The 15,376-nt window shown below is 42.3% G+C and overlaps 2 protein-coding genes across 10 annotated transcripts in view; one reads left to right on the top strand and one right to left on the bottom strand.

Moving 5' to 3' along the window:
- LOC143830649 (uncharacterized) overlaps window positions 1–10,492 on the bottom strand; it is a 43,091-nt gene extending 32,599 nt beyond the window's left edge. For all 3 annotated transcript variants that reach the window (XR_013228561.1, XR_013228560.1, XM_077323449.1), the window contains exon 1: window positions 10,116–10,492. Coding sequence is in view for 1 of the 3 variants with exons in the window: in XM_077323449.1 (XP_077179564.1) it covers window positions 10,116–10,370 (255 nt within the window). In the remaining 2 variants the exon portion in view is untranslated. The remainder of the gene's footprint in view (window positions 1–10,115) is intronic.
- Window positions 1–15,376, top strand: part of FOXN3 (forkhead box N3) — a 226,303-nt gene that overhangs the window by 96,332 nt on the left and 114,595 nt on the right. For all 7 annotated transcript variants that reach the window (XM_077323446.1, XM_077323448.1, XM_077323441.1 and 4 more), the window contains one exon: window positions 8,179–8,315. In XM_077323446.1, coding sequence (XP_077179561.1) covers window positions 8,179–8,315 — 137 coding nt within the window. The remainder of the gene's footprint in view (window positions 1–8,178; window positions 8,316–15,376) is intronic.

Raw genomic sequence — 15,376 nt, 5'->3', positions numbered from 1 at the left:
ACTCTAGATTAATACCTATCAGCAGGACTGAACTCTGTATTGATTAGCTTAGGGCTTGTTTCATACCATTAGGCTTTATGTAAGCCGATGTGCCCTGCTCCCAACTTGTGTCTTGTAGATGTTAGAATGTCTGACGAGAACTTGGGACAACTTTGTTTTAATCTCTCACTCTGCCACGGAAGCTTACTGGTTGACCCTGGACCCCGTCAATATCTCTCAGACTAACCTACTCTCACCAAGTGGGTTGCTGTAGTGGCAGAGGGATGGTGAGAAAATGTCCAAAGCTGCTCTGCGTCCTGATCGTAGAGAAAAATCAGATGTAAATAAAAATTAAACATAATAAAATAAGCACGCAAACGTTTAATTTGGATAAAAGAAATCTACAACTCCTGGATTTGGAATACCTGGCATTTTTAAAGACTGCATTAGGAATTTGTGTTGTTTTTTTTTTTTTTTTTTGGAAGCAGTGGGAAAAGTAGCACAGACTTATTCCTGCTTAATATATTAATGATTATCTGGTTTGTGGATGAAAGATTAGGGGTGAAAGACTGCTTTGCACCAAACTGTCCATGTCCGTGTCAGGAATAGGGCTTGATATGCATTGACCAAGCCATGTACTGCTAGTGTTCAACATCTGAAGAGGCGAAATGAATGAAGGCTGCCATTCCAACTGCCATAACTGAAGTATGGATTCTAATTGAAGTGCTCATGTGTATATGACAAAAGGCTCTTTGGATGTGTTCAGAGACACTTTTCTAGTGATTCTAGTGATTTGCTCTGGTATTCAAAAAAGATTCATCAGTAGATGGAGGTCTAGACAGTCACAGGGCTTCACTGGTGCCAACCCCAACCAAACATGACTTTGTTCAAATTGCATAGATTACCGAAACCAAGCATCCGTTTTCCTGACCATAATTGTAGTAAAGGAGTTTTCTTTTAAAAGACTTAAACTAAAATCATTATAAGATGATGGAAGACTGAAATGCAATTGGTGACCATTCCGAAAGGTTGTTTGATAACATATTCAGAAACTCAGTAAACGTGTATTTCTGTATTCTTAGACACACACTTGAAAAATGTTCTGTGGCATACAGGAATTCAGCCTTAGGAATATATGTTGCAGATCTTACTTTCCGGTTCCTGTCCCTTCCAAAATAGTAGCTCTAGCATTTTCCCTCTTGAGGAGAAGTTAGGGTGCCTCTCTAGGATTCTTTAGGTGTCAGCCTGCTTTGAAGACAACAGGCTATTCTGAGAGCAAATGTTCCTGAACGAGCTTGAATTGGATCTCTTCAGTAATAAGTACAATGCAACCAGAACCCTTGTGAGAAGTTTGTTTTTAAATTTAAATTGCTCCCTCTCCTAAGCCAGGGTGCTAACGCAGCATGCTCCAAAAGTCACTGGAGGGCACAGTGAAGGAATGTGGGATGTGAACCTTTGGCCGTGTTGGACCTCTGGCTGATCAGCCTTGGTGTAAGAATATCGGGTACCGCAAATACATAGGCCTACGCCTGTGTAGTAAGTAGTAGTTACTACTACTACTACTACTACAGCTGTATTTATTAAAATGTTTGTTTGAGAACATGCCCCCTATTCAGGGTCAATCAGTGGTAAGCCCACTTGGAGCTAATAGTCTAGTCTAGCAAGTACATATGTGGAGATCTTTCTATGTAGTCTCAGTTACTAGGCAAAACTCACAGTGGCAGATTCCTCCTTAAAGTTGTATTTGAATAAACCCAACCAACCTCAATTGTGCCTGTTCAAAAACATGGCTGCGGTCCTATATTCTTGTATCCAAAGAATTTTTGTGTGTGCTCCTGTGCACCAAATTTCAAGATCGGCAGTAGGTCTTCCTTCTCTTACTTTAAGACGTTCTAACCTAGCAGTGCAATCCAATGCAGTTATTCCAATCCAAGCGCATTGAGGGGAAGTTTCAGAGACGGGCCAATGAGATGGTTCAAGGAGGAGAATTTTCTTCCCTTTCTCATGAGCTTAGTCTGAAGTCTCTCTGCATAGGATTTATTTCACTGGGTTTAAACCATTGTAACTCAGCACTTCTTGATTGTATATACTCGTAGTTTCTGCTAGTCATGTTTCAAGGGGGAGAATGATGAGGTTCTTTTTACCACTCTGAAGGACAGTGCAACTTGACCAATCTGCCCTAGAGCTACATGCAGATCACGGTAAATGACTACTTGGCAGACAGCAGTCTATCTTCACCCATGACCTAGTTGCCCAGAGACATTGTTACTCAGCACTAGCTACCAGGCAAGCAGCTATCTACTTCTTTTCCCCACTCTTCATTTAGATCTGTAACGGAAACTTATCATTGATAGGATCCATTATTTGTTCAAAGGTAGAACAGTGTTGAAAACAATGTAAAATATCTTTTGGCATAATCTGTCAATCTCTCTCCATCATTGGGATTTTTAAACTTAATTTTTCTTCAGCATTTGTCACTATGGTTGTCTTATTCATTGAAACTTCATAAAAGTTATGTGAGAGAAGAGTTTTTAGGAGACATTTGCATCATATAGATAAACAAGACAAAGATCAATGAGATGTGTTGGGGAGAAGAGTTTCCTTCCTCTCATCTTTATTTCCCACCTGACTCTCCCCTCTCCCTCTCATTGATCATCTTCCCGTTTTATTGTGGACTGAGTGACTACAAAAGCCTTGCAAGTCTATCTTAGCAACAATTTTGATTGTACAAATTCAGGCTTCACTTTTCAAGATACAGCTAGCCTTACATGCTTAATGCTTATAGAAAATCAATTCAGGTGGTTAAGAACCATTGGACATAGGATCAGAACTTTTGGCATACCCTTAGGCTCATTGTTCTTGTAATCAGAGAATCATAGAATCATAGAGTTGGAAGGGGCCATACAGGCCATCTAGTCCAACCCCCTGCTCAACGCAGGATTAGCCCTAAGCATCCTAAAGCATCCAAGAAAAGTGTGTATCCAACCTTTGCTTGAAGACTTCCAGTGAGGGGGAGCTCACCACCTCCTTAGGCAGCCTATTCCACTGCTGAACTACTCTGACTGTGAAAAACTTTTTCCTGATATCTAGCCTATATCGTTGTACTTGTAGTTTAAACCCATTACTGCATGTCCTCTCCTCTGCAGCCAGCAGAAACAGCATCCTGCCCTCCAAGTGACAACCTTTTAAATACTTAAAGAGGGCTATCATGTCCCCTCTCAACCTCCTTTTTTCCAGGCTGAACATTCCCAAGTCCCTCAACCTATCTTCATAGGGCTTGGTCCCTTGGCCCCAGATAATCTTTGTCGCTCTCCTCTGTACCCTTTCAATTTTATCGACGTCCTTCTTGAAGTGAGGCCTTCAGAACTGCACACAGTACTCCAGGTGTGGTCAAATCTGCCAGCTCCACTTATCTGCCAACTCCACTTATGAAAAAAATGTAGTTATAGAATTTCAAGAATTAATCAGTGTAGCTGGTAAACATGCTCTCCACTTAGTATAGGAATCCTGCCCAATTTAGAATTCATAGCTCCGTATTTCTATCATTGAATTAACTCACAATAAAGAAGAGCTTTTGTGTTAGCAAAGTTAAGTGTTTTAACTTCAACACTGGTAACTGGGATATTCTGTAATATTCCTTATTTTAAACAGAATTTGCCTCTGTGGGCAAAACTGTATGGAATCTGTTTCACTGGTTTATGAAGATATTCAGGTTAAATTTTTATCTCCAATAATAACCAGGAAAAATAGATCATCTGATCAGATTAAAGTATTGTTTTTAATGAATAGTCAGAATCCTCCCTGGATTGAGAAGGTAGCAATTTTTTTTGCAATTTTCCATAAGGTTGCAAGAAGTGAAAATGCAAATCTGTTTGTCCACCATTGATCTCCATCAGATGCATATAATGGTTATACTAATTGTATTTTCTGTTTTGATAAAACAGCCCAGAAAATACAATTAGTACAACCATTATGAAATCAAATGGCGAATAACACTGGGCAATGTTAGGCATGAACCGAATATGGAAGACAAAGGATATCAGCCTTAATACAAAGTGTCAGCTAGTCAACACCATTGTCTTCCCCATAATAACCTATGGATGCGAAAGCTGGACCCTGAAAAAGGAAGACAGGAAGAGAATAGATGCTTTTGAATTATGGTGTTGGAGACGAATGCTGTGAAAGTTACCAACAGCCAAAGTTACCAACAAGATAGTTTTAGAGAGGAGCAAACCAACTATGTCATTAGAAGGGAAGATATTATGCTAAAGCTCACTTACTTTGGACATATCATGTGATCAAACTTGCTAGAAACATCATTAATGCTCAGCATGGTCAGTGGCAAAAGGAAACGTGGTCGCCAAAGGATTCGCTGGCTCGACAAGATCAAAGCCGACACAGGGATGACCATGAACCAACTGAAATAAGCAGTCAGAGACAGGGGCGCATGGTGAAGACTTTCCTACACAATCGCCAAGGGTCGGACACGACTGAACAGATAATATCAATTGTATTTCCTGTTATGATAGCTGATAAATTGGTGTTGAATTGGATTTTATAAGCTGCCATAGGCAACATCAGTTATATTCTCTGTGGTTTTCCAAGCTATGGAAAATGGTCTTATGAGGCAGTCTCATTAAATTTTGGCTGTTTTAACTATTTTGTGTTTATTTGCTTCATTTATGCCCTGCCTTTCTACTCATTGGGGGGACCCCAAGCAACTTACACCATTCTCCTCTCCATTTTATCCTCACAGACACCCTGTGAAGTAGGTTAGGTTTCAGAGTATATATTTATTTTCCCCCTCCTTTTCTTACTATGATTTTTTTCCTGTAAATTTGAGGGTTCCCCTTAGCTTGCAGAAACATCTATTCCAGGGGTAGTCAAACTGTGGCCCTCCAGATGTCCATGGACTACAATTCCCAAGAGCTCATGGGAATTGTAGTCCATGGACATCTGGAGGGCCGCAGTTTGACTACCCCTGATCTATTCACTCGGTACCTGGCCTGATCTGTGCAAAACATTTGGTTTGCATTCTGGGGCCACCTCCAGAATTAGATGTGGGGCAGTAAAGCTTTGTTGTGTCAGGCAGATTGGAGCAGATATAAAGGGAGGGAGTTAATAACACATATTTTCTTTAATTAATGATAGAAGGCAGAGTGTAACAAATGGATAAATGACCACGTCTCGTCTTGAGAGGAAACACGGTCAAGGAGTTTGAAACATGCCATTGCTGAGATTATCCGGGAGTTGTTAATCCACTTGATAGTCACTTGTTGCCTTGGAGACAAATGTAATCAAAGGGTTTTTTTTCCCCCTCCTGGCTTTTGATTAGAGACACTATTGACTTCTGGCTTTAGAGAGTTGGCGGAGTAGCATGCTAAATGTCGGAAGATAGAAATTAATCTCTAAGTGATTGGTCTGAACTCTATTGATTTGGAAGAGTCAGGCAAGAAGCTCTTCACACCTTTTCATACCAGTTAAAAAAAAAAACTTTAGATTTTCCTAGCCCAAAAGTAGTAATTCTGCAGTAAGGATTTTTCAGTGTGGAACTTTGTGCTGAAAATTCTACATGTCTTTTATGAGGAGGTCTGAATATGATTGTTGCTCTTTTGTTTTGTTAAAATAGGAAGTTTCAATGTGATCAGGCTTTTGTGACAAGAGCATATTTTTTGCTCCCTGTGAGCAATGCTGAAAATGACTCAGAACACTCAACTCTTTTAGAAAGTGTTCTCAAAAACAGTATTCAATCACGTGTGAGTTATTATGAAAAGTATTCACGACAATTAGGAACAGGAAAATGTTGAGTCATTTCAGACATAAATGTTTGGGTGTAGAGGTGTTCTTGCTCTCATTTATCTGTAAGAATATCTGAAGAATAATTTTATTATGGTTTTCAAGTTGACACTAAAGAGACTATTCAAAACATTCTCATCCATCAATTAAAGGGAGAGGCTACAACCAAGAAATCAGAAGGAGATTGAGATTGGGAAGGGCAGCCATGAAAGCTCCCTAAGGATCTTTCTTAGTTTCAAGATCCATACATGTAAGGATGTGTTGCCAAGATCATAATAGTTCATGCCATATTATTTCCCATTCCTATGTATGGGTGTGAAAGCTGGACAATGAAGAAAGCTGATAGGATACCTAATTCCTTTGAAATGTGAGTTTCAGGGATACCATAGAGCAGCGTTTCCCAACCTTTCTGAGGTCAGGGACCGCCTCCGGGGGTGAGGGGAGAGCCGACAGCCCGGGTGCTGCGCACATGCGCTGCAGCTGCGCGTAAATGTGCACGTGCAGTTGCCGCACATGCACGTTTTCGCCACCAGGTGGTACTAATGCGCATGTGAGCAGTTGCCGCGCACACACATTTTCACCACCAGGGGGCACAAATGCGCATGCGCGGCAACTGCACGCATGTGCATTTGTGTCGCCGGCGTGCCGGCAGCCGCACCTGCCTCTTCCCTTCCTTCTCGTTACCGGGCTGCTGACTGGGGGTTAATGGCCCCCGCCATAGAGTGCCAAGAGTAGATTCTAGATAAAATCAAGCCTGAATTCTCCCTCAAAGCTAAAATGACTAAACTGAAGCTGTTGTACTTTGGTTACATTATATGAAGACAAAGAGTTGCTGGAAAAGTCAACAGTGCTTGAAGTTGAAGGCAGCAAGAAAAGAGAAACAGCCAACATGAGATGGACTGACACAATAAAGAAAACCATGTATCTCATTTTGCAAGACCTGAGTAAGGCTGTTAATTCTAGGATGTTTTGGAGGTCATTAATTCATACAGTCATTGTAAGTTGGAAGCAACTTAATGGAACATAACATGTGCATGCATACACAGCATTTACCATGTATGACCAAAGGTTATTACAGTCATTCTCATAGAGGGGTAAGAATAGTTTTAATCTCGTTTAATTGTATGAACTCTGATGATCAAAGGTCTACTTTAGGAGTCTCAACACACTGGTGTTTCCGAAGCAGTTCGCCATGCATAGTGGAATGGGTGGGGGGTTGTTCAAGTGAAAAAGGAAGTTGGAAGCCCTGGTGAACTCTCAGGACATGTAATCCATAAATGCTTCTCACTGTGCTGATGTAATACTCTCTTCCCTAAGACCCAAGAAACTCCTGGTATTGCTGAGGGCAGCAAAAAATGATACCGTTCAGTCATTGTTTAGGAGCCTACGCACAATGACCAGCCAAAGCATTTACAAGACATTTCCTCTAGGGAAGAGGACATGAAGGATTAGGGATTCATTGGCCAAGCATTGTTGCATCTGCTGTAATCTCAGCAACAGTAATATGCCTATATCTTGTTGAAGACTGGAGTTGGACTCCCAGCCAGTCTTCCTATCCTATTGAGAAGAATCTTTGTGAATTGAAACTAGATCTAATTGTACAGTGTTCTGGTTGGCTGCCTTGCTCTGCGTCTTGGCCAGCTGTCTGCGTCTTGGTCAGTTGTAATGCTTTCTCAAGGCAATATAGGCCTCAACTTCAGTGTTTGATTGCTGGCCCTCCAGGGCTACTAGTTGCCCGCTGTGAGTCATGATGCTGGATTAGATAGACCACTGGTCTGATCCATCAGAACTCTTCTTAGGGTCTTCTGATTCTCTCTGCCTAGAAGCTTCATATACTGGACCTCCCAAACTGAAGGTTTTTTTTTTTCAGTTCTGCTTTGATGTTTTGTGGATTTGGGTGCTGGAAAAGTTGGTGGACTAACTTTTCGTGTTAGAGTGGCAATAATGTCTGCTGGCTGAAGGCTTTAAGGCACTTTTGTTTTTAAAATGGCTTGGGAGGGTCCTTAAAGAAAACCTTCCAGTTTTCTTTCACAATAGAAAACAAAATAGCTGTTGTATTCCCCCTCTGAGAGGCTAATTTATCTTCCAAGTTGGCATTGAAGAATAATTATGATCTTTCAGTGGGGGGGGTGCGCTTATGTGAAAGAGATAGAATTTCCAGCAAACTGCTGAACCAAGCTTAGTGACAGCTTTTTCCACATACTCCTTACAATATCCAGTCTGCCTCAATACTTTTTAACGATTAAAAATGAAATAGTGTGTCATCTAATCTAGACTGTATGACAAAGAAATGAGATTTGTTGATCTCAGTACACAAAAGGCGTATTTTCAAATCTTTTAAGAAATGAGAAGTAGACCTGTTGTATCACTAACTATTTTTGGGTTTTTTTGTCTTCTTTACAGAGTATTGGGAAGGGGTCTTTATGGTGTATAGACCCAGAATATAGACAAAATCTTATCCAGGCTTTGAAAAAGACTCCCTATCATCCATATTCTCATGTGTTCAGCACACCTCCAGCGTCTCCTCAGGCATATCAAAGGTAATAATAATAATTACTTTATTTTTATAGCCCGCCCTTTCCGGTTTGCTCAGGGTGGGTAACAAGAAACATGTATACGTAATTAAATTACATTGATAACGATTAAACTTTTCAATTAAGTTATTGATCAAAGTATGTTATTAACTTATTAAACCGCCTCTGTTAGGGTCTTATAAAGGGGAATTTCATTTCTGCTGGGTTGTTGGTTTGAGGATAGTATATTATTGGCTTTGTGATAGGGAGGCCAGCGTTGTCTTGGTGTTAATTTGAACATACTTTATTGAGTAGTTCTTTGTATCACTTTGGAATGATCATTTGAAGCAATGATTCCATAAACTAACTTAAGTTTTATGCAAGTTAAAAGTATAGAAGATATATATTGAATATATGTCAGAGTGCTAATTCCTGTTTAACCATATAAGGCAGTGGTCCCCAACTGTTTTATCAACTGGGACCGGCCAACGCTTGACAATTTTACTGAGACCGGGGGGGGGGGGATAGTCTTTTGCCAAGGGACGTTGCTTCCGCCACCTGAGCCACTGCTCTGCTTGCTTTCCTGGCGGCACCCCTGACTTCCCGTCGACCACTGGGGGGCACTGCCAGCAGCAGCCGCGCAGTGCCACGCTGAGGGGGAGCCGCAACCATGGCGGCCGTCGGAGAGCACCAAAGCTGAGCTGGCGGCAGAGTGGCAGGGCAGCCCCCGAGGCAGCAGCCAGGGAGGAGGATGAAGAGGAGCTGCAGCCCGGTACTGACTGATCCACTGACCAGTCCTGGTCCCCGGACCGGCGGTTGGGGACAGCTGATATAAGGCATGCCTTGATGGATAGGCACTTGAAGGCCTGTTATACAGTCAAGCCATTGTCAAACAAGTCAGTATTGCCTGCTCAGACCTGCAGTGGTTGTCCTGGGCCTAGTCAGCACACAATAGATAATGCACTTTCAATGTACTTTTGAAGTAGATTTTCCTGTTCCGCACAGGTAAATCCAGCTGCCAAAGCACATTGAAAGTGCATTATCCTATGTGTGCAGAATGGGCCCAGGTTCTCAGGACACATCACATGCCACTTGATCCTTGCAACTGGAGATGCCAGACGCGACCTGGGACCTTCTGCATTCAAAGTTGATGTTCTCCCATTGAATCACGTCACACGTGCGTGTGCATAAACACACACAGTTCACCTAACTCAGCATTGTTGGACTAGGATCTGGGATTAATTGAGTTTCAAATCCTTTGTTCAACCATGGATGCCCAACAGGTGATCTTAGGTTTGTCTCAGCACTCTCAGCCTAACCTACCCTCACAAGGTTGTTGTTGTGAGGATGAAGTGGAAAAGAGGAGAATAAAGTAAGGTGACCAGATTGTCTCACTTTTGGAGGGACATCTGGGGGCACCTGGCAAATTGTACTTATTTTGAAATTTAAAATATATATATATATATATATTACAATACTATTTTTGCATTCCATGCATTCTATGAAAATTTTTGTTGCTCCATATAGACCAAATTTTTAATCAAGAACCCTCCCCCCCCCCCACTGGTCAGTGGTGTCCCGCTTTACCAATGTTAAAATCTGGTCACCTTAGAATAAAATGTAAGAATCATTTGGGTCTCCCATTTGGGAGAAAAGCAAGGGGTACATAAAAAATTAAAATGAACAACTAAATTGTTTTGATGGGTAGACTGCAGCCTAAGTTCTACCCATCCCTGTCATCAAAAATTAAAACAGTTGTAAAAATCATCATGAATTTCAAAATTATCAGTGCTTAAATCCTTTTGTTGGACTTGTGGTATTCCTTACCGTGTTTGGTAGATCCAGCATATTCATTGTAGCTCCTTGATGCTTCTGTGGATGTGATCCAAAAATGCAACTTCCTGTACTCCTGGGCAACAACGGAAATTTCAATTGTAAGAAATCAATCCAGGTTTTCTTCTTTTCCTGCTTTTTGCAGCTCTTAAGTGCTCTGAAAGCCAGGTTATTGTTGAATTGGTCTTTTTTGGCTTGTTGCTCCAGTGTTTGAGAGATTGTGTTGTCATTGTAGCTATAGCGTCTCATGCAAACTTTTGCTTCCAGGCGACTGAAGGCTATTTCTTGTTGTTGTGGTTACCTGCTCTCTGTGAGACAAGTCAATATAGTTATGCAAGTTGCCAAGAGGGGTGTGTGCGTGTGCCATTTGAAAAACCAAGTAGGGGAGGTCTCCTTTTTCCTTGGGGGGGGGGAAGTGGCATGTGGATGGAATGCGTGAACTTAAGCATCAATGATACAGTAATTTAATTGAGGGATTGCTTGTTTGTTATTAACTTGAAACACGTATGACAATTATGGGATATCAGGTCAGCTGTGTCCTTCATATAATAAGTATCTAGAGAATAAATTATTTGAACTGCAGTCCTAAAAACACATCCCTGGGGTTAAGTCCTATTGAATAAAACAAGGCTTTCTTTTGAGTAGATGTACTTAGGACAGCTCCAAAGTTAATGAGTCCAGTGGCACCTTTAAGACCAATACATTTTAGTTCTGGTTATACGTTTTCATGTGAAAATTAAATTTTTGTGGGTCTTAAAGGTGCCGCTGGGCTCAAACCTTGTTCTGTTGGTTCAGACCAAATAGGCTATCCACCCTAATCTATCTTACTAAATCAGGATAGTTTAGGTGGTGAGGTCTGTTAGCTTAGAAGACTTAAAACTGGGTTGGATAACAGGTCCATCAGAGGCTATAAGCCTTGATGGCTAAATAGAATCTCAGTGTTTAGAGGTGGTATATTTCTAGAGCTACTTGTGGAGCTTGGGGACAGTAACAGGAAGAAGAAGAGTTTGTTCTTATATGCCGCCTTTCTCTACCCGAAGGAGGCTCAAAGCGGCTTACGTTCGCCTTCCCTTTCCTCTCCCCACAACTGACACCCTGTGGGGTGGGTGAGGCTGAGAGAGCCCTGATATTACCGCTCGGCCAGAACAGCTTTCTCGGTGCTGTGGTGAGCCCAAGGCCACCCAGCTGGTTGCATGTGGGAGAGAGCAGATTCATACCCTGCTTGCCAGATTAGATGTCCACACTCCTAACCAAGCTGGCTCTCAAGAGCAGATTTTTAGTGCATGGGCATTCTTGTTGGCTGTTGTGGGCACTGAACTAGATTTGTTGCATTTGTATACTGCCCTCCCCTAAGTCTCAGGGCGGTTCACATAGAACAGAACAGAACAATACATCAAACTCACTGATTATAATGAATGAAAGGTAACAGTAATAACAACAATAAACAGAGAAATAACATTCAGCATGGTTGGTTCGATTTGTCACATGAGTTCAGGGAGAAAGGATTGGGGCCCAGTAGCTGTTATTTAGTTTTGGTTGACCTCAACCAAATGCCTGGTGGAGGAGCTCCCTTTTGCAGGCCCCGCGGAACTGTTTTAGTTCCGCTAGGGCCCTGATCTCCTCTGGGAGCTCGTTCCACCAGGTGGGGGCCAGGACAGAAAAGGCTCTGGCCCTGGTTTAATTCAGGTGGACTTCCTTGGGGCCAGGGGTTACTAGCTGGTTGGAGGTGGCAGAACATAGAGCTTTTTGAGGGGTGTAGGCAGAGTGGCAGTCCTTGGGCCCAGATTGAGCTAACAGGGCTGCTCTTAATAAAGCTGCTGGATTGCTCAAGGTATTTGTAGTCGATGGACATCTGGAGAGCTACAGTTTGCACACCCCTGGCCTAGGGCAGCGTTAGGCAACAACAACCACCCAGTAACCTGTTGCTTGAAATACATATATGAGAGTCTTATTTTTTTAAAAATTTCAATATGTCTACAACCAGAGCTGTGGGTTGATTGTTGTTAATGTAAGTTTAGGGTGGTCTTACTGTTTTTCAAGTTCCCTCCCTCATTTATACTTTCATCCTTTTGTGGTAACATAGCATAATATAATTCAGGTAACATTAATGAAGTTCTTGAGCATCTCTGTTGAACAGCAGCGTTCCATCACATGGCCAGACAATCAATCTTCAGGCAGAGATTGGGAGGAACAGCTGGGCTTTCACGGGAGACGGCTGTATGTCTGCCCTTGCTAGGCGATTAGCGTGATGGTAACCATAGTAACCAGAGCATCTCCATGGCAACGCATAGCTGAGACAGGTGCAGTTGCATCACAAGGCTGTTTGTTGCCTGGCAAAAGGACAGGCCATTAGTACTTAGATATATGCTGTTTCCTTGGTAACAAATAACCCTACATAGCAACTACAGTGGGCTTGAAACATCCCCCCACCCTGATTTTTTTCAAAGTGGATTCTACCTGCTTGTATTTGTGTTTGAGTCTACGTCAAATGAATTGGTGCTTCCAGTGTGAGGGCACCTGACTTGAGAAGGTGAAATGAGGTATGGCACAAGAGGGGTAAAACGACACATGAGAAAATGGAAGGAGTTAAGTTTTGACATGTAAAGTGTTTGTTTTGCCCCTTCCTCCTCAGCCTTTGAATACAGACTTCATCATTTTTTGGCTGTATTTGTCCTCTGCCATCCTCGTCAACAACAGACATCCTACTATAGCTAAATGTTTAGTTTGTGGTTTGATGTTAGAGAGCTATGTCTCTGTAAGCAAGGGCTTAGGCTGCTGTAGCAACTGTGACACCTTATCCCTGGAATGCGTAGCTCTCCCCACATGGCACCCTTATCCCTGGTGGAAATCCTTTTGTTCAGTGATGTTTAGGACAGGTTGGCAATTTGCTTTCTTGAAACTGGAGGGTGGCAACAGGCATTTAGGATGGGATGTGGCTGTGTTTCATTTGTCTCTACACCCGTGTTGGGCTGATATCCATATGTGGTCCTACTGCCATTCTTAAGATTGTGCGGCTTGTGCTGGTGCAGTGGTAGTGTTGGTTCAAAACCACTAGGCTACCCAACTGAAGGATATGAAATTTAGATTGAAAGTGTATCTCTTCTGTGAATACACGAGGTGACTTTAGACAAAACATCTTTCTTCAAGCTCCCATCAACATAAAGATTTGGGTGGTATTAGCTGATCAACACATAACACACCACACTAAATATTTTTTTTCAGTATTCTTAAAGGATAGTCCTAAGGAATTTACTTCACTGGACTCAGAAGTTCTGTTTAGAGTGGCATTGTTAAGTCACAAAATGGAGTTTCTGAACCCTGAGTGTCTCCTCCTCCAACCGGCTTGCCTGCCTATCCAGTGGCCAGCCAATTGCCTTCCGTCCCCCACCCCTGACCACCCCCTCCCCTTTCCACTTCCCTCTGAGGCTTGGAGGCTGCAGATCCCTGCCGCATGAGAGCTGCCGGAGAGATCCCTGCAGCCTCCAGACTTTTCAGGTCCTGGAGGGAGGTTGTTTGCAAAGTTCTTCCACTCCACCCCCCAATCTAGTGCCTGTTGTATTCCTGAATGCAACGGGCTTGGCCCCTAGTATATGTATAATTTGCTGTCAAGTCTCAGCTGACTTATGGGGACCCTGTAGAATTTTCTGGGCAAGAGATGTTCAGCAGTGGTTTGTCATTGCCAGCCTCTGAGTAGTGACTCTGGTATCCCTTGGTGGTCTCCCATCCAAATACTAACTACGGTCCACCCTGCTTTGCTTTCAATAACTGACAAGTTTGGGTTAGCCGGAGGTATCCAAGGGTTTACTCTCTGCTAAATGGCTAGAATGGGAGATATATATAAATTGCTTAGATGATTCATAGGATGTTACTCAAACAAAAATTAAGCTAAATAAAAGGTGTCTCAAAATCCTCACACTTTCAATTTGAGTGCCATTAGTCAGCCCATGTAGATAGATCTTCCAGAAGTATCTCTTGTGCAATCTTTGGCAGGTCATTGGTAGAAGAATCTCTAGATGCTTTTGCTGCCTACCGTCTTAAATGTTCCATGTATACATTCTCAATAGAGATGATGCAATAGGCTATAAGAGAGGAGAGAGCTCAAGTATGCAAGGAAGGATCCATTTTTGGGCTTTTTAGAAATTGGCCCCTGTCATGTATACCTTGTAATTTCCTGGCATGATTTCCTGCAGCTGTCCTTGGGGCTACCCTTGTAGATTGCTTAGAAGTGTCACCTGTTGCAAAATATGGCTGCCGATCTTTCAGCTTGTTTCATTGCTGAATGAGTGTCTCTCTTCAGAGTCTAATTCAGTTTTTGACTTTTTTTAAATCCCTAAAAGTCTCAAACCCTGCTTATTTTTGAGACTGTCCAGTCCCTCATAGACCTCCCTGGCTTCTGTGAATCTGATGCCCTGTATTTGCTTTGTGTGTCCTCCTCTGACTAATAGTGCCATGAAACAAGATGTGTAAGAAAGAATAGATATCCATCATGAGCTTTAGTTGTGGGGAGAGGTATAGGGAAAAAAAGAACAAATGTTTGTAAGGGTAGATTCCAAGATTCAATTAATGATGCCTATGGTTACAAAGAATCTTGAGTGGCAGGTCTGGAGGAGTCTCTGCTTCTTACTCTGAGTACATTTAAATCTTGAGATAAAAGGTAAAGGTATCCCCTGTGCAAGCACTAGGTCATGCCTGACCCTTAGGGTGATGCCCTCTAGCGTTTTCATGGCAGACTCAATACAGGGTGGTTTGCCAGTGCCTTCCCCAGTCATTACCGTTTACCCCCCAGCAAGCTGGGTACTCATTTTACCGACCTCAGAAGGATGGAAGGCTGAGTCAACCTTGAGCCGGCTGCTGGGATCGAACTCCCAGCCTCATGGGCAGAGCTTTCAGACTGTATGTCTGATGCCTTACCACTCTGCGCCACAAGAGGCTCTTAAATCTTAAATCTTGAGATAAGCTCCAATATTTTGGCCATTAGAATTATTTGGGGGACAGTTCCCATAGTGGTAGGGCGATTGTTTGACTGATAGTAAAATAGTTACTCCTTGAATTGTGCTGCTCCTGGATATGCAGGGGACTGAACTATTGAAAAAAAATAAAGTTGTAGTTTAAGTTGATTGATACTGGATTGCTCTTTCCTCGTTCTCCTGTCTGGATTTGAACTTCAAAGGGTTTTTGTGCTAAATTTTATCAAGTTGTCTACATGTTTCTGTTCTGCTGTATTTGGCTGTTCTGGATGCGTGTACTTATTGCAG

The sequence above is a fragment of the Paroedura picta genome, chromosome 2 (assembly GCF_049243985.1).
Source record: "Paroedura picta isolate Pp20150507F chromosome 2, Ppicta_v3.0, whole genome shotgun sequence".
Taxonomy (NCBI): Eukaryota; Metazoa; Chordata; class Lepidosauria; order Squamata; family Gekkonidae; genus Paroedura; species Paroedura picta.
This window is presented reverse-complemented; position numbering and strand designations above follow the sequence as displayed.